The following is a 26,320-nucleotide window of genomic DNA, read 5'->3' on the forward strand; positions in this document are numbered from 1 at the left end:
TGTTTATTCTCTTAACATTTCTTACTCTCCCAATCAAATCACATTCCAAACCATGAACGCAAGAACTTAAATAGGCATATATCCTTCACCTCGAACACGCTGACACCCCTCTAAAATCTTCAGTCTCCTTGTAGTTCCCTTCCACAAAACTCTTCAACCCCACATAACTTAACACCCTCCTCCCAACCATGGCAACCATGGCCACCGCTCTCACTCCCCCTCTCCTCTTCCTCCTCCTTCCTAGACCAACGGTCCACCGCCTTCCACGACACGCCCATGCTCTCCCACACAGCCCCGCCCAAATCCTCCCTGAGGAGCAGCCCCACCGCCGCCGCCTTGATGTCCCCAGGTTCTATTCCGTATGACCTCAGGTTGTTCGAGTTTGAGCCCATTAAGTAGTTCATCGTGTCTCATGATCACTTACTCCGACACCGACGTGATCGTGGTGGGTGTCAGCTCGGCTGGTGTCTCCTATGCCTACAAGCTTAGCAAGAACCCGTTGATTCAGGTTGTGATCATCAAACAATTGATCAGTCCGGGAGGTGGCGCATGGCCTGGTGGTCAATTATTCTCGGCCATGGTTGTTTGATAACCAGCTCACATGTAGGTTCATATAATGTCTAAAAGGCCACAACGGTATGACATGATGATGGTATGTAAGCATAATATCTCTAAAACATAATGATTAAGGTTGCGTTTGGTAACGTTTCTGTTAAAAAATTATTTCCTATAATATAAAATACTATTTTATTATTTTACGAAAAACACGTTTTGTAATTGCACAAAATTTCTGCTCCTAGAATAGGAAAAGAACAGAAACACATTTGGTAAAATTTATATTACGGGTGAGCATCGTCCAAATTAGGTCGGTCCAACACCTAAGCGATGGACCGAGAGTGTTGATTCTCACCTATTGAATCTAGGATTGAAAATTAGACCGACCCTATCGGTCTAGTTTGATTCTAAGGTGAACCTGGGACCAACAAATAATTTTCTTGTTTCATCTTTTGTATTCCGTAAAAAGACAAACATACTATTTAAAATTACATATCCATCAATGATGCAGCTTTAATCAACCAAAATATAAATAATAGTACATATCCAATATAAATTTAAGATAACATAACAACATGAATTACATAATTGCTAAAAGTAATAAAGTATAAAAATGATCAAGACTGCTCATGGAGATGAAGTGTTTCCTCTACTAGAGCATACTATAATTCCCTGACTTTTGATTTGTCTTTGAATCATTTTTCTGCTTGAGAAATGCGATGAGATGGGAGTTACACTGTAGGTGAAACTTACTGGTGGAATACAATAAAACCATAATATGTTTAGAATACTTAATATCAACCATAAATATGCAACTTCATATCTTGTTAATTAAGGGTGAGCATAGTCAGAGTTGGATCGGTCCCACATAAGGCAAGGGGTGAGTGGCGAGCTGCGAGACAAGAGGTGAGGGGCAAGTGGCATTGTGAGAGGCAAGTAGTGGGTTGCGAGGCAAGCGGGGAGCCAGGAGCGAAGTGAGTGTTAAGTGTTGCTCATGAAGAGGGTTTCTAAATTTCTAATTAGAGTTTTGTTCTTTTTGATTTACTTGGCAAATATTACAAAAAAAAAAAGGATAAAAAAATAAAGAAAAGGACATAACAGAATGCCGGAGGAGAACGGCTTGTTAACCCCATTAACGTTAAGTTAGCATTATAAACTTCAGAATATGTAATATATATATATATATATATATATATATATATATATATATATTATGTATAACATATTAGACGTATAATACCTATAGGGTTGGTCTAGGTTGGACCCATAATAAACTTCTAGGATCAATGACCAACTCATACAATGCAAGGTTTAGGGGTTCCAGGACCAAGGACCAATCCAATCCCTTTGGAACCCGAATTAAGACTGGCAAGGTCAGGCTGGTTTGAGGTTGATCCAAGGTCAACCTTGAACCAATGCTTACCACTATTGTGCATAAATTAAGAAACTATGTTTGGCATAATCTGCTTAGATTTTATTTTTTTATCTCTTCTTTAGCACTTCAACATATAATTAAAAACCTTTTAGATTATACAAAATCCAATTGCAATTATTCTTCAATGAACTATAACTTTCGGCGATAAATAGAGGTTTATTTACATACTCTTAAGGCTTTATCATATACGTGGAATAGTACTTTAAGGTTTTATAAGATACATGGAATAGTTCTGATCGATATTGGGAAATTGCTGTCCAAGTTTCCATCGATGAAGATCATTAACAATCTAATGGTATCAAATTCATCTTATTCAAATAATTACGCAATCACAGAGGGTGTATATGATAGTGCTTCTAGAGAAAATAAATTCAAACAAAACCTGCCATCAATAAAATTTCTTAGCTTGTGAAATTGTTAAATGCAAATTGTGCAAGTCAATCGACACCAACAATAAACATGACTATAAATTTATAGAGCCCTTCATATTTTCATGCTCCACGGCTTAGCCAACTCAATTTCCTTTTCTTTCCTCACGGTCCTTGAACTGCTCCATGGCAAGACCCCTGAGATGCCAACGAAGCAAAGAATCATGCATCATATCTCACTCGCATTTTTGAAAACCTCTCTTTTGACATTCATGTAATTATCATGACTTACATACTCCAATCTTGCATGTAAAAGTAAGAGCATCTGGAGAGTCTTATTTTTATATCCTTTGTTCATACTATGTTTAATCATATGAGAAACATGCCGAACAATAATATTGATGTGAGATCAATGAGTTTGATCCGCATTGTAAATGTATCTAATTTGTTATACTGTTACTTGTGGATATAGTAGAAATAAGTGTGCGTTTGTCATGACTTTTAGCTACTTATAGCACCCCTTGGGAAAATTGTCCAAAAAGTCATAAACCTATTGCATTTCTGCCAATTCAGTCATAAACCTTTTAACTTTACCAATTTAGTCCTAAATCTTTTCACTTCTTGCTGATTTAGTCCATCTGGCCAATTTTGGCTGGAAAATGCTGACGTGGGCATCGGCGGTGCCACATAGGACCATCGGTGTTGACGTGGATAATTTTTAATAATATTTTAAAATATTTTAATTTTTTTAATTTTTTTTTTTTCTGTTTTTTTTCTTTTTCTTTTTTTTTCCCTTTTTCTTCCTTTTCTTTTTGGCTTTTTTTATTTCCTTTTCCAAGCGACGGCCAACTATCGGCCATAGCTAGCCGGCTGGCCTCACCCGACACAGGCGAGGCCCGGCCGAGCGAGGAGAAGCCCCGCCGAGGGGAGCCCTCGCCTAGACAAGATTTGGCGAGGGGGCCCTTGTCGGGGCTCACACTCACCCAGATGAGTGTTGGCCTCGCCTAGATCAGATCCGGCGAGGCCAGCCCTTGCCCTTGACCGGGTCGACGCTTGTGGCTTGTGGCTGGCCACCGAAAAGGGAAGAAAAAGCCAAAAAAAAAAAGAAAGAAAAGAAAAAAAGGAAAAACAAAAGATTAATAAAAATTCAAAAATATTAAAATATTATTAAAAATTGTCAACATCAACGCCGGCGGTCCTACGTGGCACCGCCGGGCGTCCATGTCAACATTTTCTAACCAAAATTGGCTGAATGGACTGAATCGGCAAAAAGTGAAAATGTTTAGGACTAAATTGGTAAAATTAAAATGTTTAGAACTTAATTGGCAGAAGTGTAATAGATTTAGGACTTTTTGGACAATTTTCCCGCATCCCTTGGGCTACGCTTTTAAGGACGAATTGGTACATCTAATAAAGCATATCAACTACTATCAAATTGCCACGTCTACAATGCTTTCTAGAAATCTCAAGGTTGGCAGTCAATTTTCCTTCAAAATTTCAAGTATTCATCCATGAATCAATGTGCAACCCACTTTTGTAATGACGATTTTGACTAGACCTCTCATTTATAATATTTGCTACTATGGAAATTTTTATTAAATGCAAATATGCAAGTGTATCCATAATAATAATGACTCTCCACAAAAGTCACCAATAGTAACTGAATCACGTTCTGTTTAAATTTACTCTTGACATCATTCCTTATTCTCTAATTAGATGACCGATCTAACTTCCATCACACACTCTTATCTTAGTAGCAAATACTATAGTAGCTTATAGCTTATACAAATCAGACCAAAGTCCTGAAATCGAACCGACCTACCACGGTCGGCAACCCTCTGTCCATCCTAGACCCTTTAAACCCGTTTGGTTCGACTTTGGGGAAATGCCCTTGGGAGAATGCAAATACCTTTGAGGTAAATGGGTTTTCCGAAATGCTAGACTGTTTGGTAAACTATAACTAAAAAGTGCTTTAAGGATATGCAAGACTATTTGGTAAATATATATTTGAAAAGCCCTTTAGTGTAATCAAATTAAGTTTTTTAGTTTTAGTATTTTTAAAATTGTAAAAAAGAAACAATGATTATATAACCTTTTACATTTTCATGTTGAGAGAGTAATGTAAAAGATATATACTAGTAAATTTATTTAAAAATTATATTAAAAGAATTTGATTATAGATTAGATGCAAAGCTCAACTTTTGGCCTAGGGTTCTTTTAGGTTTGTTTTCAACTTTGAATAATTTTTTTTTAATTATTGTAGTATTAATCATCTTCGTTAATTAATTATTATTCTAGTGTATTGATAAAAAGTTGGGCTATTGATTGTCAAAAAATAAAAATGGCAAAAAAAAAAGACAAACCCAACATTTGCAAAGAGTTATTATTATTTTTTTAAATATAAAAATAAAATCCGATGAAACTACGTCGCCAATCAATGGTGGTTGGGATGTGGGGAAGATGATTGGTTTTAAAAAAATAAAAATAAAAAGTCAACGGATGAATAGTAGATGTGGACTTGCATTTCAAAGGCCAGCATTTGGCCAAGGATATCTCCAAATGCTGAACCAAACACCTAAATTTTTTCTCAAGGGGCTTTCGGGGCTGAAAGCCCATTGAGAATGCTGAACCAAACAGGGCCTAAGTGTCGGAGTTGTTGAAGGTGAGATTGGATGGGTTGTACGTTGTACCATGGATATCCAATTTGGATGAAGGAAAGCCCATCTTCAACAAACAGATAGCCTAGCTAATGGCTAACATGAAAAGTTTGCTACAATTGAACCGACCAATTTACATTTCACCTTATCGAAGCTGGGGAATGATTTACCTATACGAACTTTTAGACATACCATGAAGACCTTGATTCAAGTCTTCATGTATTTTCTTGTACGTGTACACATTAATCACTTTTTCACTTTTTTCATCGACATACGGATATGCTCTTTTGTTGCCGAGAATCGAATAGAAGCTAACTATACATCAAGAGTACTAAAATTCATGCGGAGCTCTAATATATACTGATATTTAGGATCATCTGTTAGAACTTGTAGCCACAATCTGAATACAACTCTATCATCTCAAGTAGTTTCCTTGTATATACTTCTTTCATGTTACTCTTGGCAATGAAAAAATTCTTGTGACCAAAATTTAAAATATACAACGTTTGTAAATAATATTCACGGGCAATACAGTACTTAAATTAAGAAGGAATTACAGAGATGAGGCATTCACGCAATCATGAGTACAGCAAGCCCAGGACCCCACCGTGTCTATTTTGGCGACTCCATTTTCGGCAAGTTTTTTAGTTGGCAAGCTAATTATGATTAATTTGTGAGTATTTGTTGTGCTCATGATTTTATGATCTAAATAAAGTTACATAATACGGTCCACAATTGGCTCCATCCAGTCATAAGCATTTCATTAAAACCATGAATGAGATTCCTATAAGATTCAACTCTTGTAGATATCATTTGGCTTAAATTGGGATGATTTTATTTATGGAAAATTTCTTTGTTGGCATCCTAACCTTGCAAAAATGGTTGATTGTAGCATGAGCTGTATATTTTTTTTTGGGGGGGGCTAAAATTAGCTGATTAGCATTATGGTGGCATCTTCCTTTCAAAAGTTACCGTAATCCGATCATGATAACGATGCCTTAGCATATCACTCATTCATAAATTTTTTGTCTAACCAAAAAAAAAAAAAAAAAGCAGACGTAATGTTTAATGTCTAGCCCTGAATTCTGTGTTGTTGTGGAATTCTTTCCATATGATGTATAATTGCTTCGTTACTCTACAAGACATCAGCAACTTTAGATAATACATTGATCTAAGAACGCACTATTTATCTTAGCATACGTGAAATACATAAAGCTTTTGTTGTGCACTCTGATTTGAGAAGCTCGTTCTCTCCTATTATCCTCAATTCAATCAATCTGCGAACGCGAAGTACCAAACACATTTTTGCATTTTTTTAGAAAAGTATTATGGCCAAAGAAACTATTTAAGTCTCGAATAGTGATAAGTGTTTTTTTTTTTTTTTTTTTGGCCATAAAATCAGAAAGATATATTCACTTTTGATTTGCTAAAAAGAGATGTAATTTTTTTGGTCAATAATTAGAAGTGTTAGCATTACATGCTATCTATCTCTTGTGTAAATTTGTCGCTATATCCTTCAAGAGGGTACTTCTCTCTGTCCTTTGCTCTTACTAAGTTTATTTTATCTAGAACCATATCAAACAATATACATGAGACCAAATGAGTTTGCTTGATGTTGGAATTCCTTCTAATTGACAAAGATGGTATTTATATAGTAGGAACGATTTACGGCTTTTGGCTGCATATAGTAACCATGAGACTGATTACGTGACTTTGAGCATTTTCTTAGCGAATTCAATAATGACATTCAATATCACTCGTCGAATTGCCGTGTCCAGGATTTTGATTAAGTAAATTAATCAATCTTTGAGGTTCAATATAATGGTTATTCTTAAAAGTCAAGTAATGATAAAAAGGTATACATTGTCACATTAGATGAATATATAATTTCTACCTAACCTACCATTTATCAAATTTCTTGGTATGGGAAGTTATGAATGCAAAATATGCAAGTGAATCCACCAACAATGAGAATGACCAACTCTTTGCCTATTTATACAGCTCTCATCTTTTGATGCTCCAAGCTTCAATATCTTATTCCTATTGAGCCACAATCTTGCCACTCTCATATGTGACCATCTCCATCAACAAATGATGAAGTTGTTCCGTGGACCACTATAGCTTTTTTCCTCAAAAAACCTATTGATGCATCTAATGATTATCCGTTTGTTTTGCCAAATATTATGTCCACATACAAAAAACTCTCCTATTTAGCTGTAGAGGCATCATCGTGCACTCTATCTCTGAAAAGTCGGATCAATGATCTACCAAAATATGCTACTTGCATGACTTCGTCTCTTCAAAGGTATGAATTTCCAAAAGTAACATCTTATCGGATTAATTATTTTTGTCTTAATTCGACTACTTACCTTTCCTACTTGCAATTTGGAATTGATCTAACTTTCTACTGCTCAGTTATTGTGGCTTTTGCCGGCTCTCTTGGTGGATAACATTAAGAGCTTGCCAGGACTCCATCAAAAGGAAGAGACGACTTGAAGTTTAATTTAGACTTTAAAAATGGGTTTTGAACCCATTTACTAACCTAGAATTGCTTGAATTGGTCATGTTGGGTCACCTAAAGATTCAAAAGTCCAGTCATAATTGGTTATAAGATGAAAAGTCTAAAATATATGAGTTGAAATGGAATTTAAGGTCAACTCATTTCCAAACCACTTGACAAAGCGTTCAGACTATTTTCCCTCTCTCTCTTGCTGGTGTGCTCGGTCCAACGATGGACACTGCCCAGTCTCAAACTCCACTTCACACACTCTCCCCCTTATCTCCCTCTCCAAGCCAAGCAATCGTCCCCAACCTCCGTCTCTTCTGAAGGCCATGACAGCTTCGACGGTGGGCCGGAGCAAGAACCGAGAGCTGCTCCAGAGGTGGAGGGCCCTCGGCATCAAGGCCATCCAAGCCGTGCAGGCGCTAGAGCAATTGAGCAACGAGGACCTGCGATAGCTCGAGCTAGTTCGCCTACAGCCGATTCTCCTTCCGGACTTTCATCCAAGGAAGGGACTGACTTTTGCATAGGTTCTATGTTGTCCCATGGAACTCCAATTTGCAAAGCAAACTCCATCTTCATTGCATAGAGGAAGTGAACTTAGGGCATGCTTTAGAGTAAATAGCTCTGTTTTCCAGTATCACATGTAAAATCGTATAACAGCTCGTTGTAGGTAGTAAGCTTCCCTTAATTTTTTTTTTCTTTTTCATGGCTGAGAGAAATTAATTTTTATTACATAAAACATCAATCTATTTTCTCGTAGTATGGGCGGACCCTTGAATTAGTTGGTCCTATTTTTTTTTTTTTTCAAGTGCTGCCAATGAACATGTGATATTAATCTCGAGCGATGGTCTAGTTAATGTTGGCACACTAGCACGACCCCGAAGCGATGACAAAGTTGGCATATCTTTTATGTCGTAATTTTTTCTGATCAACAAAATCCGATGTGGATCCTCTAGTAACCATGATGCTTTGAAGTGCCATAAATAATCCCTTATTTCATTTTTCTAGTTTTGGTATATGTTATTCTACTTTACAATATAAGAAACCACCTATTAAATATGTACATCAATGGAAACAAGATCGAGAATGATGCTGTGTCCATAAATACAAATAAAGACGTGATCTTAATTGAGCGTTGATCTAGATAAACATTTTCAACAGCACAAAGAGGAGATGATGTAATATGCTTTCATGGAAAGGCGAAATTTCATTTGTGATTTTTTTGTTGAAAATAATTATATTCATTATTTAAAAGGATACATTAGAAGTATGTAAGTTTCGTAACAAAGTGAATCGAAGCTGAGTAAGGTCTATTATAGTGAAATACAAATCCCAATCCATAAAATAAAGAGAATCAATCGAACACTGGTAGGGTTAATCACAAGTTCGTTACACAATAATAGATCTATCAAGCAAAATAAGTTGTGGCAAATCAATCGATCTCGGATCTTCATCAATTATGAATACACATTAGAAATTCCTCCAACAATTATGACGTAGCTAGTTTATAGTGCATGCCTAAGATTGGCTTTCTCTGGATCATCGCTGTACAAGACAATCAAAATAAGTTGAACAAATACAAATCTAATAGTTGGGAGAGCAAATCTTCATGGTTTTGCAAGACATTGGAGTTCATGCCATCGCCATTGAAGCTGAAGGCAAAGAACTTATATACAGATTTAACATAGAGGCATCGCATCCTTGAAATTATATTTATACTTGCAGATTTATATATGGCGAGAATAGCTCCTAATATAAAAATTAAATCGAGAGAGTTCAAATTCTCAAATTTAAAACTAGATTGAGAGAAGACATTTCCTAGATCTAAATTGGAAGAGAAGAATAGAAAAGAAAAAAAAAGATTAGAATATAAGGGTGTGTTTCTTTCGCGAAAAATTAACGATAAATATTTTTTGAAAAATAAATGTTTATCTTGCTTACAAAAATAAATGGTTGAAAAACTTATTTACTGCCTACAAAATAATTAAGCTTAAATGGCTATCAATAATGAAAATATTTTTGTTGATTAATTCTTCCAAATAATATAAGTAATCATTTTTCAAAAAATATTTTTCAAATCGTTCAATTTCGTGAAACTGACGTATTCTAAAAGTCTTGAATGAAATGTTATCCCAAAATCTCTATCCTTGCATATTATAAATATATATAGAATAATGGGATATAAAAGTGAGAATCTGGAAACCAAATTCATCTCCATTTTCCTCACAACAAGCGGGCTATTTCCTTTTCTATTTCTTCTGATAAATTAAAAAATAATTTCATCTCGCTCTGTGTATGGTGTGAAGTCTGCTTCTTCCCTCTGCCGGAACGAAAAGCTCAATGGCATCGTCGTCGTCGTCGTCCTGAAAATCTTGAACTTTCATCCAAATGCTTCTCCAAAATCGCGCCTCCATCGCCAAATCATTCTCAACCCCGGCGAACATCCTCCCTTGGAGAGCTCAGATCGAGCAGCATTAGCTGGCCTCGCAGATCTCCGCCCTCCTCCTGCAGAGGCGAAACTAGGCACCTCTTCTTGAAACCCTCGACCTCCCTTCCCGCCTGAACCCATCTCTCTTCCTCCGCGTCCTGTGCAGAATCGAGACGAACCCTCGAATATCTCTCGGTTTCTTTGATTGGGTCGGGACCATATTGGGTTTTGGAGCGGACCTCAGGTCTTGCTGCCACATCATCCGTGTGCTGTTTTTTTTTTTTTTTTTTTTTTGGGGTGGCTTAAATTAGCTGATTAGCATTATGCCGGCATCTTCCTTTAAAAAATTACCGTAATCCGATCATGATAAGGATGCCTTAACATATCACTCATTCATAGATTTATTGTCTAGCCAGAAAAAGAAAAAAACCACAGACGTAATGTTTAATGTCTAGCCCTGAATTCTCTGTTGTTGTAGAATTGTTTCCATATGATGATGTATAATTGCTTTGGTACTCTACAAGACATCAGCAACTTTAGATAATACATAGATCTAAGAATGCACTATTTATCTTAACATATGTGAAATGCATAAAGCTTTTGTTGTGCACTCTGATCTGAGAAGCTTGATCTCTCCTACTCTCCTCAATTCAATCAATCTGCAAACATGAAGTACCAAACACATTTTACATTTTTTAGAAAAGCATTATGGCCAAATAAACTTTTAAGTCTCGAATAGCGATAAGTGTATTTTTTTTTTTTTTTTTGGGCAATAAAATCAGAAAGATATATTTACTTTTGATTTGCTAAAAAAATATGTAATTTTTTTGGTCAATGATTAGAAGTGTTAGCATTACATGCTATCCATCTCTCACGTAAATTTGTTGCTAAATGCTTCAAGAGAGTACTTCTCTCCGTCCTTTGCTCTTACTAAGTTTACTTTATCTAGAACCATATCAAACAATATACATGAGACCAATGAGTTTGCTCGATTTTGGAATTCCTTCTAATTGACAAAGACGGTATTTATATAGTAGGAATGATTAACAGCTTTTGGCTGCATATAGTAACCATGAGGTTGATTATGTGACTTTGAGCATTTTATCAGCGAACTCAATAATGATAGTGAATATCGGTCGTCGAATTGCCGCGTTCAGAATTTTGATTAAGTACATTAATCAATTTTTGAGTTTCAATACAATAGTTATTCTTAAAAGTCAAGTAATGATTAAATGGTATGCATTGTCACATTAGAGAAATATGCAATTTCTACCTAACCTATCATTTATCAGATTTCTTGGAATGGAAATGTTATGAATGCAAAATATGCAAGTGAATCCACCAATAATGAGAATGACCAACTCTTTGCCTATTTATACTGTTCTCATATTTTGATGCCCCAAGCTTCAATATCTTATTCTTCTTGAGCCACAATCTTGCCACTCTCCTCATATATGACCATCTCCATCAACAAATGATGAAGTTGTTCCGTCGACCACTATAGTTTTTTTCCTCAAAAAACATATTGATGCATCTAATGGTTATCCATTTGTTTTGTCAAATATTATGTCCACATACAAAAAAAAAAAAAAAAAAACTCTCCTAATTCAACGGGAGATGCATCATCATGCGCTCTATTTTTGAAAAGTCGGATCAGCGATCTACCAAAATATGCTACTTGCATAACTTCGTCTCGTCAAAGGTATGAATTTCCAAAAGTAACATCTTGTTAGATTAATTATTTTTGTCTTAATCTGACTACTTACCTTTCCTATTCGCGATTTGGAATTGATCTAAGTTTCTATTGTTCAGTTATTGTTGCTTTTGCCGGCTCTCTTGGTGGATAACATCAAGAGCTTGCCAGGGACTCCATCAAAAAGAAGAGACGACTCGAAGTTTATCTAGACATTAAAAATGGGTTTTGAACCCATTTACTAACCCAGAATTCCTTGAATTGGTCATACGCGGTGATCTTAAATATCAAAAGTCCAGTCATAAGGGGTTATAAAATGAAAAGTGTAAAATAAATGGGTAAATGGAATTTAAGACCGACTCATTTCCAAACCACTTGACAAAGCGTTCAGACTATTTTCTCTCTTGCTGGCGTGCTTGGTCCAGCGATGGACACTGCCCAGTCTCCAACTCCACTTCACACACTCTCCCCTTTATCTCCCTCTCCAAGCCAAGCAATCGTCCCCAACCTCCGTCTCTTCTGAAGGCCATGACAGCTTCGACGATGGGCCGGAGCAAGAACCGGAGCTGCTCCAGAGGTGGAGGACCCTCGGCATCAAGGCCATCCAAGCCGTGCAGGCGCAAGAGCAATTGAGCAACAAGGACCTGCGATAGCTCGAGCTAGTTCGCCTACAGCCGATTCTGCTTCCGGACTTTCATCCAAGGAAGGGACTGACTTTTGCATAGGTTCTATGTTGTCCCATGTAACTCCAATTTGCAAAGCAAACTCCATCTTCATTGCATAGAGGAAGTGAACTTAGGGCATGCTTTAGAGTAAATAGCTCTGTTTTCCAGTATCACATGTAAAATCGTATAACAGCTCGTTGTAGGGAGTGAGCTTCCCTTAATTTTTCTTTTTCATGGCTGAGAGAAATAAATTTTTATTACATAAAACATCAATCTATTTTCTCGTATTATGGGCGGACCCCTGAATTAGTTGGTCCTATTTTTTTAAAGTGTTGCCAATGAACACGTGATATTAATCTCGAGCAATGCTCCCGTTAATGTTAGCACACTAGCACGACCTCGAAGCAATGACAAAGTTGGCATATCTTTTATGTTGTACTTTTTTCTTATCAACAAAATCCGATGTAGATCCTCTAGTAACCGTGATGTTTTGAAGTGCCATAAATAATCGGTTATTTCATTTTGGGAAAATACTACCAAAAACCCCAAACTTTGCCCAAAGTGACAAATTTACTCCAATTTTTTTTTGTGATATGAAAAACTCCAAACTTTGCCACCGTGACACATTTACCCCAATTTTTTTTTTCATGATATAAAAAATCTTGAACTTCTATCCATGTGACATATTTACCCTAAATTATATGGCATTTTGGTCTTTTACTTTTTAATTTTTTTTTTTTTTTTTCTTCTTCTTCTCTCTTCCCTTTGGAGCCGGCGGAGGGAAGAGAGAAGAAGAAAAAAAAAAAAAAAGGAAAAAAAAAAGAGACAAAAATGCCATTAGCGGGGTAAATGTGTCACGATTTGTAAAATTTGGGATTTTTTATGTCACAAAAAAAATTGGGGTAAATTTATTACTTTGGGCAAAGTTTGGAATTTTTGGTGGTTTTTTCCCTTTTATTTTTCTAGTTTTGGTATATGCTTACAATATAAGAAACCACCTATTAAATATGTACATCAATGGAAACAAGATCGAGAATGATGTTGTGTCCATAAATACAAATAAAGATGTGATCTTAATTGAGCGTTGATCTAGATAAACACTTTAAACGGCACAAAGAGGAGATGATGTAATATGCTTTCATGGAAAGGCGGAATTTCATTTGTGATTTTTTTTTTTGTCGAAAAGAATTATATTCATTATTTAAAAGGATACATTAGAGGTACATAAATTTTGTAACAAAGTGAATAGAAGCCAAGTAAGGTTTAGTATAGTGAAATACAAATCCAAATCCATAAAATAAAGAGAATCAATCAAACACCGGTAGGGCTAATCACACGTTTGTTACACAATAATGGATCTATCAAGCAAAAAAACTTGTGGCAAATCAATGGATCTCAGATCTTCGTCAATTATGAATACACATTAGAAATTCCTCCTCCAGCAATTACGACGTAGGTAGTTTAGAGTGCATGCCTAAGATTGGCTTTCTCTGGATCATCGCTATACATAGACAATCAAAATAAGTTGAACGAACACAAATCTAATGGTTGGTCCAGGAGGTGGCGCATGGCTTGGTGGTCAATTATTCTCGGCCATGGTCATCTGAAAACCGGCTCACATGTAGGTTCATATAATGTCTAAAAGGCCACAATGGTATGACATGATGATGGTATGTAAGCATAATATCTCTAAAACATAGTGATTAAGGAACTCGCAAGTTTGAGGTGCATAGATTTTCTTAGTTCTGCTCGATTATGGTTTGAATATCTCGTTTTCTCTATTCAACGAATTTGGAATTACCCTCCCCCCCGGGAAGTTCCTCGGTGAGCTCGGCATCTAGTACGACGAGCAATACAGCTATGCGGTCATCAGGCACGTGGCCCTCTTCACCTCGACGATCATGAGCAAGCTCCTGGCGAAGCCCAACGTGAAGCTCTTCAACACGGTTGGGGCCGAGGACCTAATCGTGAAGGGCGGGCGAGTGGCGGGGGTCGTGACCAACTGGGCCCTTGGTGTCCATGAACCACGACACGCAGTTGTGCATGGGCTCGAATGTGATGGAGGCCAAGGTGGCGGTGAGCTCGTGCGGCCACGACGGGCCGTTCAGGGTCGCCGGGGTGAAGTGGCTCAAGAGCATCAGGATGATTGAGGAGCTCCCTGGCATGAAGGCCCCTGGACCTGAACATGGCAGAGGATGCCATTGTCAGGCTCAACAGGGAGATTGCTCCTGGGATGATTGTCACTGGCATGGAGGTTGCGGAGATTGATGGGGCCCCAAGAATGGTAAGCAATTTAACTAGTAAAATTCAAGAATTAAGCCTGATCAATTGATGTTGTTTTCACTTTTGACATTCAAGAGGCACATCCTGGTCCTCCTAATGCATTCGTTTTTTTTATCTAGTAAAAGGACAGTGGCAATCAGTGCTGGCGACACCCTTTAGATGTAATTCTCCTAATGTATTTAGGACTAGTTTTGGAATGAAAAAAGAAATGGAATCTAATTAGGCCCTTTTCACAATTAGTAGGTGAACCTTACCCTTCTGTAGAAAATTAGAAAATATGAACAAAAACAGAATAAAAAGAAAGGTAATAAAGTAAATTAATAGTTGAAGAAAGCATTAGGAATACCATCACTTCTCTTTTGGCTAGCTTGAGCTTTGGTGTTTGAGCATTTTTGGTGATATTTGCAGGGTCCAACCTTTGGGCCTATGATGATATCAGGGCAGAAGGCGGCTCACTTGGCATTGAAGGCCTTGGGCTACCCAAACGCCATCGACAGGACCATCGCCGAGATCGGGGGCGTGCAGCCGGAGCTTATGCTTGCTTCGGCCGAGACCGGAGAGAGAGTTGACGCAAGAAAATTAGTCGAAACGATGTCAGGAAGTCGCAGTGAGCTCTTTTTTTTTTTTGTTCAGATTGCAAAGTGAGTAAGGAGATGTGGGCTAGACTGGGAGGCTATTTATATGGATTTTGGATATCATGAATGAAGTTTCAATCCAATGAGGTTACCTAGAAATGGAAAATGAAGTTTAGTGGCAATTCCAACGTTGCCCATTACCGTTTCCTAATTTTACAAGCTTGAGAACAAACACATCTTTCTTCACATGATTTCTCTTCGTTCTCTACTATTCACTGCATTTCCCCCCAAAAAAATAAATAAATTAGTGGCCATGAAATTTAGAGTGAGCATGGTCCGAATTAGGTCAGTCCAACACCTAATCTAGGGACCAACTCGCATAATGTTGGTTCTCAATTTTTGGGCCGGGACCAACCTTGTTAAATCTAGGATTCAAGGATCGGACCGATCCTATCGGTCCGGTCCAATTTCAAAATCAACTCGGGACTAACTAATAATTTTTTTTTTGTTTCAATTTTTGTATTCCTTAAAATGATTTACTTACTATTTGAAATTATATATCCATCAACAATGCGGCGTTGATCAACCAAAATATAAATACCAATATATATCCAATATAAATTTAAGATAACATAACAACATGAATTACACAATTGCTAAAAGTAACAAAGTATAAAAATGATCAAGACTGCTCATGGAGATAAAGTGTTTCCTTTGCTGGAGCATGCTATAATTCCTTGGCTTTTGATTTGTCTTTAAATCATTTTCCTGCTTGGGAAATGGGATGAGATGGGAAGTTTAAGAGAAGAGAATTTTAAGTCATACTATAGGTGAAACTTACCAGTGGAATATAATTAAACTGTAAGATGTTTAGAATACTTAATATCAACCATAAATATACAACTTCATATCTTGTTAATTAGAGGTGAGTATGGTTTGAGTTGGACTAGTCCCACATAAGGCAAGGGGCGAGTGGCGAGCTGTGAGACAAGAGGCGAGGGGCAAGTGGCATTGTGAGGGGCAAGCGGCAAGTTGCAAGGTGAGCGGTGAGCCGGAGCGAGGGGAGTGTTGAGCGTTGCTCACGAATAGGGTTTCTAAATTTCTGATTAGACTTTTGTTCTTTCTGATTTACTTGGGAAAGATATTTTTTTTAAAGAAAAAAGGATAAAAAAGAAAGAAAAGTGACATAATAGGTTGCTAGAGGAGAAGTAACCCTGTTAATGTTAAGTTAGGATTATAAACTTTAGAATATGTAAAAAAAAATTATATATAACATATTAAATATATAATACCCATAGGGTCGGTCCAGATTGGACTAATCCTAAACTTTTAGGACTGAAGACCAACTTGTACAATGCAAAGTCTAGGGGTTCTAGGATCAAGGACCGACCTAGTTTGTTTATGAACCGAACCAGGACCGGTACGATTGGGCTAGTTCAAGGTCGATCGAAGGTCAACCTTGAATCAATGCTTACCCCTATGCATAAATTAAGAAACTATGTTTGGCATAATCTACTTGGATTTTATTTTGTTTCTCTCTTCTTTAGCACTTCAACATATAATTAAAAACCTTTTAGATTATACAAAAACCAATTGCAATTATTCTTCAATGAACTATAACTTTCGGCAATAAATAGAGGTTTATTTACATACTCTAAGGCTTTATCATATACGTGGAATGGTACTTTAAGGTTTTATAAGATACGTGGAATAGTTCTGATCGATATCGTGAAATTGCTGTCCAAGTTTCCATCCATGAAAATCATTAACAATCTAATGGTATCGAATTCATCTTATTCAAATAATTAGGCAATCACAGAGGGTGTATATGATAGTGCTTCTAGAGAAAACAAATTCAAACAAAACCTGCCATCGAAAAAACTTCTTAGCTTGTGAAATTGTTAAATGCAAATTGTGCAAGTCAATCGACACCAACAATGAACATGACTATAAATTTATAGAGCCCTTCATATTTTCATGCTCCACGCCTTAGCCAACTCAATTTCCTTTTCTTTCTTCACGGTCCTTGAACTGCTCCATGGCAAGACCCCTGAGATGCCAACGAAGCAAAGAATCATGCATCATATCTCACTCGCATTTTAGAAAACCTCTTTTGACATTCATGTAATTATCATGACTTACACACTCCAACCTTGCATGTAAAAGTAAGAACATCTGAAGAGTCTTATTTTTATATCCTTTGTTTATACTATGTTTAATTACATGAGAAACGTGCCGAGCAATAATATTGATGTGAGATCAATGAATTTCATCCGTATTGTAAATGCATCTAATTCGATATATCGGTACTTGTGGATATAGTAGAAATAAGTGTGCGTTTGACAAAGCTTAACCCGTCATGACTTTTAGCTGCTTATAGCACCCCTTAGGCTACGCTTTTAAGAACAAATCGGTACATCTAATAAAGCATGTCAAATATCGTCAAATTGCCATGTCTACAATGCTTTCTAGAAATCTTAAGGTTGGCAGTCAATTTTCCTTCAAAATTTCAAGTATTCATTGAATCAACGTGCAACCCACTTTTGTACTGACGATTTTGACCAGACCTCTCATTTATAATATTTGCTACTATGAAAATGTGTACTATGCAAATATGCAAGTGTATCCACATTAATAATGAGTATCCACCAAAGCTACCAATAGTAACTGAATCACGTTTTGTTTTAATTTACTCTTGATATCATTCTTTATTCTCTAATTAGACCACCGATCTAACTTCCATCACACACTCTTATCGTAGTAGCAAATACTCTAGTAGCTTATAGCTTATACAATCGGACTAAAGTCCTGAAATTGAACTGACCTACCATGGTTGGCGACCCTCTGTCGACCCTAGACCCTTTAAGTGTCGGAGTTGTTGAAGGTGGTGAGCTTGGATGGGTTCTACGTTGCACCATGGATATCCAATTTGGATGAAGGAAAGCCCATCTTCAACAAACAGATAGCCTAGCTAATGGCTAACATGAAAAGTTTGCTATAATTGAACCGACCAATTTACATTTCACCTTATCGAAGCCGGGGAATGATTTACCCAAACGAACTATTAGACATACCATGAAGACCTTGATTCAAGTCTTCATGTATTTTCTTGTATGTGTACACATTAATCACTTTTTCACTTTTTTCATTGATATAAGCATATGCTCTTTTGTTGCCCGAGAATCGAATAGACTAATATATACTGATATTTAGGATCATCCGTTAGAACTTGTAGTCATAATCTGAATCAAACTCTATCATCTCAAGTAGTTGCCTTGTATATACTTCTTTCATGTTACTCTTGGCAATGAAAAAATTCTTATGATCTAAATTTAAAATATACAACGTTTTTAAATAATATTCACTGTTATTAAAGTACTTAAATTAAGAAGCAATTACAGAGATGAGGCATTCACGCAATCATGAGTATAGCAAGCCCAGGACCCCACCTTGTCTATTTTGGCGACTCCATTTTCGGCAAGTTTTTTAGTTGGCAAGCTAATTATGAGTATTAATTTGTGAGTATTGGTTGTGCTCATGATTTTATGATCTAAATAAAGTTACATAATACGGTCCACAATTGGCTCCATCCAGTCATAAGCATTTCATTAAAACCATGAATGAGATTCCTATAAGATTCAACTCTTGTAGATATCATTTGGCTTAAATTGGGATAATTTTATTTATGGAAAATTTCTTCCTAACCTTGCAATAATGGTTGATTTAGGGGGCTGTATTTTTATTTTTTATTTGGGGCTTAAATTAGCTGATTAGCATTATGCTGGCATCGTCCTTTCAAAAGTTACCGTAATCCGATCATGATAACGATGCCTTAACATATCACTCATTCATAAATTTTTTGTCTAATAAAAAAAAAAAAAAAAACAGACGTAATGTTTAATGTCTAGCCCTGAATCTCTGTTGTTGTGGAATTCTTTCCATAGGATGTATAATTGCTTTGTTACTCTACAAGACATCAGCAACTTTAGATAATACATTGATCTAAGAACGCATTATTTATCTTAGCATACGTGAAATACATAAAGCTTTTGTTGTGCACTCTATATGAGAAGCTCGATCTCTCCTATTCTACTCAATTCAATCAATTTGCAAACGTGAAGTACCAAACACATTTTTGCATTTTTTTAGAAAAGTATTATGGCCAAAGAAACTATTTAAGTCTCGAATAGCGATAAGTGTTATTTTTTTTTTTTTGGGCCATAAAATCAGAAAGATATATTCACTTTTGATTTGCTAAAAAAGAGATGTTTTTTTTGTCAATAATTAAAGTGTTAGCATTACATGCTATCTATCTCTCATGTAAATTTGTCGCTATATCCTTCTAGAGGGTACTTCTCTATGTCCTTTGCTCTTACTAAGTTTATTTTATCTTGAACCATATCAAACAACATACATGAGACCAATGAGTTTGCTTGATGTTGGAATTCCTTCTAATTGACAAAGATGGTATTTATATAGTAGGAACGATTTACGGCTTTTGGCTGCATATAGTAACCATGAGGCTGATTACGTGACTTTGAGCATCTTCTTAGCGAATTCAATAATGACATTGAATATCAATCGTCAAATTGCCGCGTCCAGAATTTTGATTAAGTAAATTAATCAATGTTTGAGGTTCGATATAATGGTTATTCTTAAAAGTCAAGTAATGATAAAAAGGTATGCATTGTCACATTAGATGAATATGCAATTTCTACCTAACCTACCATTTATCAAATTTCTTGGTATGGAATGTTATGAATGCAAAATAAGCAAGTGAATCCACCAATAATGAGAATGACAAACTCTTTGCCTATTTATACAGCTCTCATCTTTTGATGCTCCAAGCTTCAATATCTTATTCCTCTTGAACCACAATCTTGCCACTCTCATATGTGACCATCTCTATCAACAAATGATGAAGTTGTTCCATGGATCACTATAGCTTTTTTCCTCAAAAAACCTATTGATGCATCTAATAATTATCCATTTGTTTTGTCAAATATTATGTCCACATACAAAAAAACTCTCCTAATTTAGAGGGAGATGCATCATCATGCGCTCTATCTCTAAAAAGTCGGATCAATGATCTACCAAAATATTCTACTTGCATGACTTCGTCTCGTTAGAGGTATGAATTTCCAAAAGTAACATCTTGTTAGATTAACCATTTTTGTCTTAGTTCGACTACATACCTTTTCTACTCGTGATCTGGAATTGATCTAACTTTCTATTGTTCAGTTATTGTAGCTTTGGCCAGCTCTCTTGGTGGATAACATCAAGAGCTTGCCAGGGACTCCATCAAAAGAAGAGATGACTCGAAGTTTATTTAGACTTTAAAAATGGGTTTTGAACCCATTTACTAACCAGAATTCCTTGAATTGGTCATGTTGGTGATCTAAAATTCAAAAGTCCAATCATAATGGGTTATAAAATGAAAAGTGTAAAATAAATGGGTAAATGGAATTTAAGGCCAACTCATTTCCAAACCACTTGACAAATTTTCAGAATATTTTCTCTCTTGCTGGCGTGCTTGGTCCAGCGATGGACACTGCCCAGTCTCCAACTCCACTTCACACTCTCTCCCCTTTATCTTTCTCTCCAAGCCAAGCAATCGTCCCCAACCTCCGTCACCTCCTTCTCTTCTGAAGGCCATGACAGCTTCGACGGTGGGCCGGAGCAAGAACCGAGAGCTGCTCCAGAGGTGGAGGGCCCTCGGCATCAAAGCCATCCAAGCCGTGCAGGCGCTAGAGCAATTGCTCCTTCCGGACTGTCGTCCAAGGAAGGGACTGACTTTTGCATAGGTTCTATATTGTCCCATGGAACTCCAATTTGCAAAGCAAACTCCATCTTCATTGCATAGAGGAAGTGAACTTAGGGCATGCTTTGGAGTAAATAGCTCTGTTTTCCAGTATCACATGTAAAATCGTAAAAGAGCTCGTTGTAGGGAGTGAGCTTCCCTTAATTTTTTTCCATGGCTGAGAGAAATAATTTTTTATTACACAAAATATCAATTTTTTTTTCTCGTACTATGGGCGGACCCCTGAATTAGTTGGTTCTATTTTTTTAGTGTCGCCAATGAACATGTGTTATTGATCTCGAGCGATGGTCCAGTTAATGTTGGCACTCTAGCACGACCTCAAAGCAATGACAAAGTTGGCATATCTTTTGTGTTATACTTTTTTTCTGATCAACAAAATCCGATGTAGATCCTCTGGTAACCATGATGCTTTGAAGTGCCATAAATAATATGTGATTTCATTTTTCTAGTTTTAGTATATGTTATTCAGGTTTACAATATAAGAAACCATCTATTACATATGTACATCAATGGAAACAAGATCAAGAATGATTCTATGTCCAAAAATACAAATAAAGACGTGATCTTAATTGAGTGTTGATCTAGATAAACATTTTTAACGGCACAAAGAGGAGATGATGTTAAATATGCTTTCATGGAAAGGCGAACTTTTATTTTTGGTGTTTTTTTTTCTAAAAGAATTATATTCATTACTCAAAATGATACATTAAAAGTAGATAAACTTTGTAACAAAGCGAATCAAAACCAAGTAAAGTCCAGAGTAGCGAAATACAAATACAAATCCAAAAAATAAAGAGAATCAATAGAACATCAGTAGAGTTAATCACAAGTTCGTTACACAATAATGGATTTGTCAAGCAATATAATTGGTGGCCAATAAGTCAATCTTGTATCTTCGTCAATGATAAGCACATAATAAAATTTCCTTCTCCAACAACTATGGCATAGCCACTTAAAAAGTGTGCTTAGGATCGACTTCCTTTGCGCCATCGCCGTACAATCGAAACATGTTAAACAAGCACAAATCTAACAATTGGGAGAGCAAACTTTCATGGTTCATATCAAAGTTCATGCGATCACCATTGAAGCTCGAAGCAGATGACTTATATACAAAGATAACACAAAGGCGTCAAATCCTCCGAAGCATATATATACTCTCAAATCTAGATTAGGAGAGAATAGCTCCTAGATGTAAAAATTAAATAGGAATAGTTCAAACTTTCAAATTTAGAACTATATCGAGAGAAGAGATCTCCTAGATCTAAATAGAAGAGAAGAGAGATAAGAAAAGAAAATAAAAAAAAGGAATATAAAAGCACATTCGTTTCCTTGAGAATGATTTGGAAAACATTTTTCGAAAAATAATCGCTTGTACCGCTTGTAAAAATGAAAGAACGTGGAAAAAAATTTCATCGATCATGAAAATGAGCAAGCATAAATGATTATGAATGATGAAAATAATTTTCATTGGCTAATTTTTCTAAATAATATAAGCAATCATTTTTCAAAAAGATATTTTCCAAATCTCCTATTTTTCATGAAATGAACACCCCAAAGAATGTGAATGGTAACTATGTTGTTCTAGAAATTAATTTTTCTATTTTTATTCTAGGGACAAGTTTATAATAAAAAAAATACATATTTGATAACGATACAAAATTTGTGTTTTCGGAATATAAATTCGTTTGATAACAATTCTCCCTCTTAAGTGGTGGCGGGAGGTGGCTAGCGACTAGTGGCCGACAGTGGGGCCGGTGGTGGGTGATCGATGACTAGCGATCAGTGGCAACTAGCAGTGGCTAAGTGGTAGCGATGATGAGAAGAGTTTTTATTCCTTACTTTTATTCTAGAAACAAATTAGTAAAAAAATACCACGCCTGCGGTGGCCTAGCTGGATAAGAGCTCCCATGACGTTTACCTAGGACAGAGAAGTTCGAATCCTACGAGTCGCACGGGTTCTTAAGCGTGACGTCGAAGTGATGGGTCCTCCGCTAATATCGCTCCAAGGTTTACCCGCTGGCTGTCGGGGTGGTGGGTCCTCCTCTAGCGTTGCTCGGGGTTTACTCGCCATTTGCTGGCTATACGAGTTCCACTGGTATAAAAAAAAAAAAAACAGATTAGTAAAATTTTTTACTTTTTAATATCTATTCCAAATCTATTTATAGAGCAAAAATTTGTTAAAAAAAAAAAATGATATTGTGTTATCAAACCGATTTATGTTCCAAAATTATTCCCGAGAACAAAAAAAAAAAGAAAAAAGAAACAAAATGGTTATTATGTGCACTCTAAGGCTACGTTTGTTTTCATTTCTTTTTTCTGGTTTTAAACAACTTTTTTGTTTTTTTATTCCTGGGAACAAAAAAGGAACAAAAATGCGTTTATTTGCGTTTTTGTTCCAAAATTACTTTTTGTTCCCTAAACACATTCTGGAACAAAAACAATAAACAAAAAAAGTTGTTTATTGTTTTGGAACACATTTTAAGAACAAAAAGGAACAAAAACATTAGCTCTTTCTGTTTCTTACTCAGCTGTTCGAACACCGCCTCTCCTCCTGCATCTTATCCACCGTCATCTTCTCCGGCGCCTCCCACTCTCCGGCGCCGACAGCTGCCTCTGTCTCGAGACCATCTGGCTTCTCCACCGTTGTCCTCTCCGATCCGGCGTCACCTCTGTCTCAAGACCATTAGGCTTCTCCACCATCGTCCTCTCCAGCCGACAGCATTTGCTCCTTCCTGGTCGGCGCTTGGTGGTGGCCGGCGAGGCCGAGCCTCGCCCGGCCACGGCGAGGCTCGGGGCGGCGACGAGCCAAAAGAAGAAAAAAAGAAGAAAGAAAAAAAGAAAAAAAAAGGAAAAATAAATAAGAAAATAAGAAAGAAAATAGAAAAATAAAATAAAATAATTAAAAATTAAAAGAAATAAAAAAATTAATACAAATTTACCAAACGTGTTTTATTCTTTTTATATTTCTGGAACATATTTACCAAACGCGTTTTTGTTCAAAATTGTTAACCGAAACATTTTTTTCATTTTTGTTTCCTGAAACAAATTTTAAACAGAAACGTTACCAAACGCACCCTAAATATTCCAAATGACATCATTGTCCAGAAATCTCGTTCCATGTATTTTGTAAATATACGTAGAATAATGGAATATAAAAGTGAGAATCTGAAAACCAAATTCATCTTCATTTTCCTCACAACAAACAGGCCATTTCCTTTTCTTTTAAAATTTTAGAAAACAAAAAATAATTTCATCTCGCTCTGTGTAGTGCCAAGTCTCCTTCTTCCCTCCGCCGGAACACATAGCTCAATGGCATCATCGTCGTCGCCCTCCCGAAAATCTTGAACTTTCAAACAGATGCTTCTCCAAATTCGCGCCTCCATCGCCAAATCGTTCTCAACCTCGACGAACATCCTCCCCTGGAGAGCTCAGATCGAGCAGCATCAGCTGGCCTCGCAGATCTCCGCCCTCCTCCTGCAGAGGCGAAACTGGGCCCCTCTTCTCGAAACCCTCGACCTCCCTTCCCGCCTGAATCCATCTCTCTTCCTTCGCGTCCTGCGCAGAATCGAGACAAACCCTCGAATATCTCTCGGTTTCTTCAACTGGGTCGGGACCAGATTGGGCTTTGGAGCGGACCTCAGGTCGTGCTGCCACATCATCCGCGTGCTGGTCGGGTCGGGCGATGTCCAGGCGGCGAGACCCATTTGGGATTCGGTCGCTAAAGCTCACTCGGCGTCGAGAATTGCGGATTCGATGATGAGAGCGTCCAGAGGTAGCGATTCTTGTCGGTCTAGCACGTTGAGCTTTGTCGACGAGGGGTATTCACATGACGGTCTGTGTATCGAAGGGTTGGAGGTGTTCGGGAAAATGAGGATGTGTGGATTGACGCCTTCGGTCGATGCGTGTAACGCATTACTCGATGCTTTGCGGCGAAAGGATGAAATCACATTGGCGTGGTGCTTTTATGGGGCGATGATTCGAGCATGTGTTTCGGAAGATCGAGTTACATGGTCTCTTATTGCTCAGATTTTGAGCAAAGGTGGGAAATTTGATAGGATTGTTGCTCTCTTAGATTTGGGAATTTATAGTTCAGTGATGTACAATGTTGTTATTGATCATTATAGCAAGAGTGGCGAGTTTGGTGCTGCATTTAGTCGGTTAGCTGAAATGCTTGATAGGAGAGTTGAAGCAGGATTCGGTACTTACAGCTCAATACTTGATGGGGCTTGCCGACATCGAGATGTCAATGTCACTGAGAAAACAATTGGAGAGATGATAGAGAAGGGATTTCTTTCGCCGAGTTCGTTGCTGGGTTATGATTCAGTCATTCAGAAACTTAGTGACTTGGGAAAGGTGCATGCTGCAGAGATGTTTTTCGAGAAGGCTCTTGAAAACAAGGTTAAATTGCTGAATGCTACATATGGTTGTTTGCTACGGGCAATGTCCAAAGAAGGCAGAGTAAAGGAATCTATTAGAATGTACAGAATGATCGACGAAAGGAGTATTGTTGTGAACGATAGCTGTTATGATGCTTTTCTGGATCTCCTTTGCGAAGAAGATCCATCAGAAGAAAAAAGTCTGCTGGTAAGAGAACTGATCACGAGAGGGCTTTCTTCTTCCCATTCGGGATTGTCGAATTTTTTAGCATCCCAATGTAGGAAGCGCAGATGGAAAGAAGTGGAGGATCTGTTGGATGTGATATTAGAGAAGGGCCTGTCGCTGGATACTTTCTGTTGTAGCTCCCTGGTCAGGCGTTACTGCTCGATTGGGCAGACGAGTAAAGCTGTAGCCTTACATAATAAGATAGAGAAACTAGAGGCGAACTTGGACGAAAGTGCTTACAATATACTCCTTGAAGCCCTCCTCAGAGGGAGGGACATTGAAGAGGCATTTAGTGTTTTTGATCACATGAGGAGAAGGGATTTGGTTAGTACCGCGAGTTTTTTCGATCATGATTCGTGGGCTCAGCCGCATCAAGGAACCAAATTAGGTCGGTCCAACACCTAATTGATGGACCAACTCGCATAGTATTGGTTCTCAATTTTTGGGGCCGAGGACCGACCCTCTTGAATCTAGGATTGAAAATTGGATTGACCCTATCGGTCCGGTTCGATTTTAAAGTCAACTCGGGACCAACTAATAATTTTCTTGTTTCATTTTTTGTATTCCTTAAAAAGACAAACCTATTATTTGAAATTACATATTCATCAACGATGTAGCTTTAATCAACCAAAATATAAATACCAGTACATATCCAATATAAATTTAAGATAACATAACAATAGGAATTACATAACTGCAAAAAGTAATAAAGTATAAAAATGATCAAGACTGCTC

The 26,320-nt window shown here is 37.1% G+C and overlaps 1 protein-coding gene and 1 pseudogene across 1 annotated transcript; both read left to right on the plus strand.

Moving 5' to 3' along the window:
* The first annotated feature begins 412 nt into the window (after nt 1-412).
* LOC104445528 lies at nt 413-23,670 on the plus strand (annotated as a pseudogene).
* A 670-nt stretch (nt 23,671-24,340) lies between these two features.
* On the plus strand, nt 24,341-25,990 carry LOC104447617 (pentatricopeptide repeat-containing protein At4g21170). Its single transcript, XM_010061336.3, has one exon. The coding sequence runs from the start codon at nt 24,341-24,343 to the stop codon at nt 25,988-25,990; it is 1,650 nt and encodes a 549-aa protein (XP_010059638.2).
* Nucleotides 25,991-26,320: the final 330 nt, after the last annotated feature.

The sequence above is a fragment of the Eucalyptus grandis genome, chromosome 5 (genome assembly GCF_016545825.1).
Source record: "Eucalyptus grandis isolate ANBG69807.140 chromosome 5, ASM1654582v1, whole genome shotgun sequence".
Taxonomy (NCBI): domain Eukaryota; kingdom Viridiplantae; phylum Streptophyta; class Magnoliopsida; order Myrtales; family Myrtaceae; genus Eucalyptus; species Eucalyptus grandis.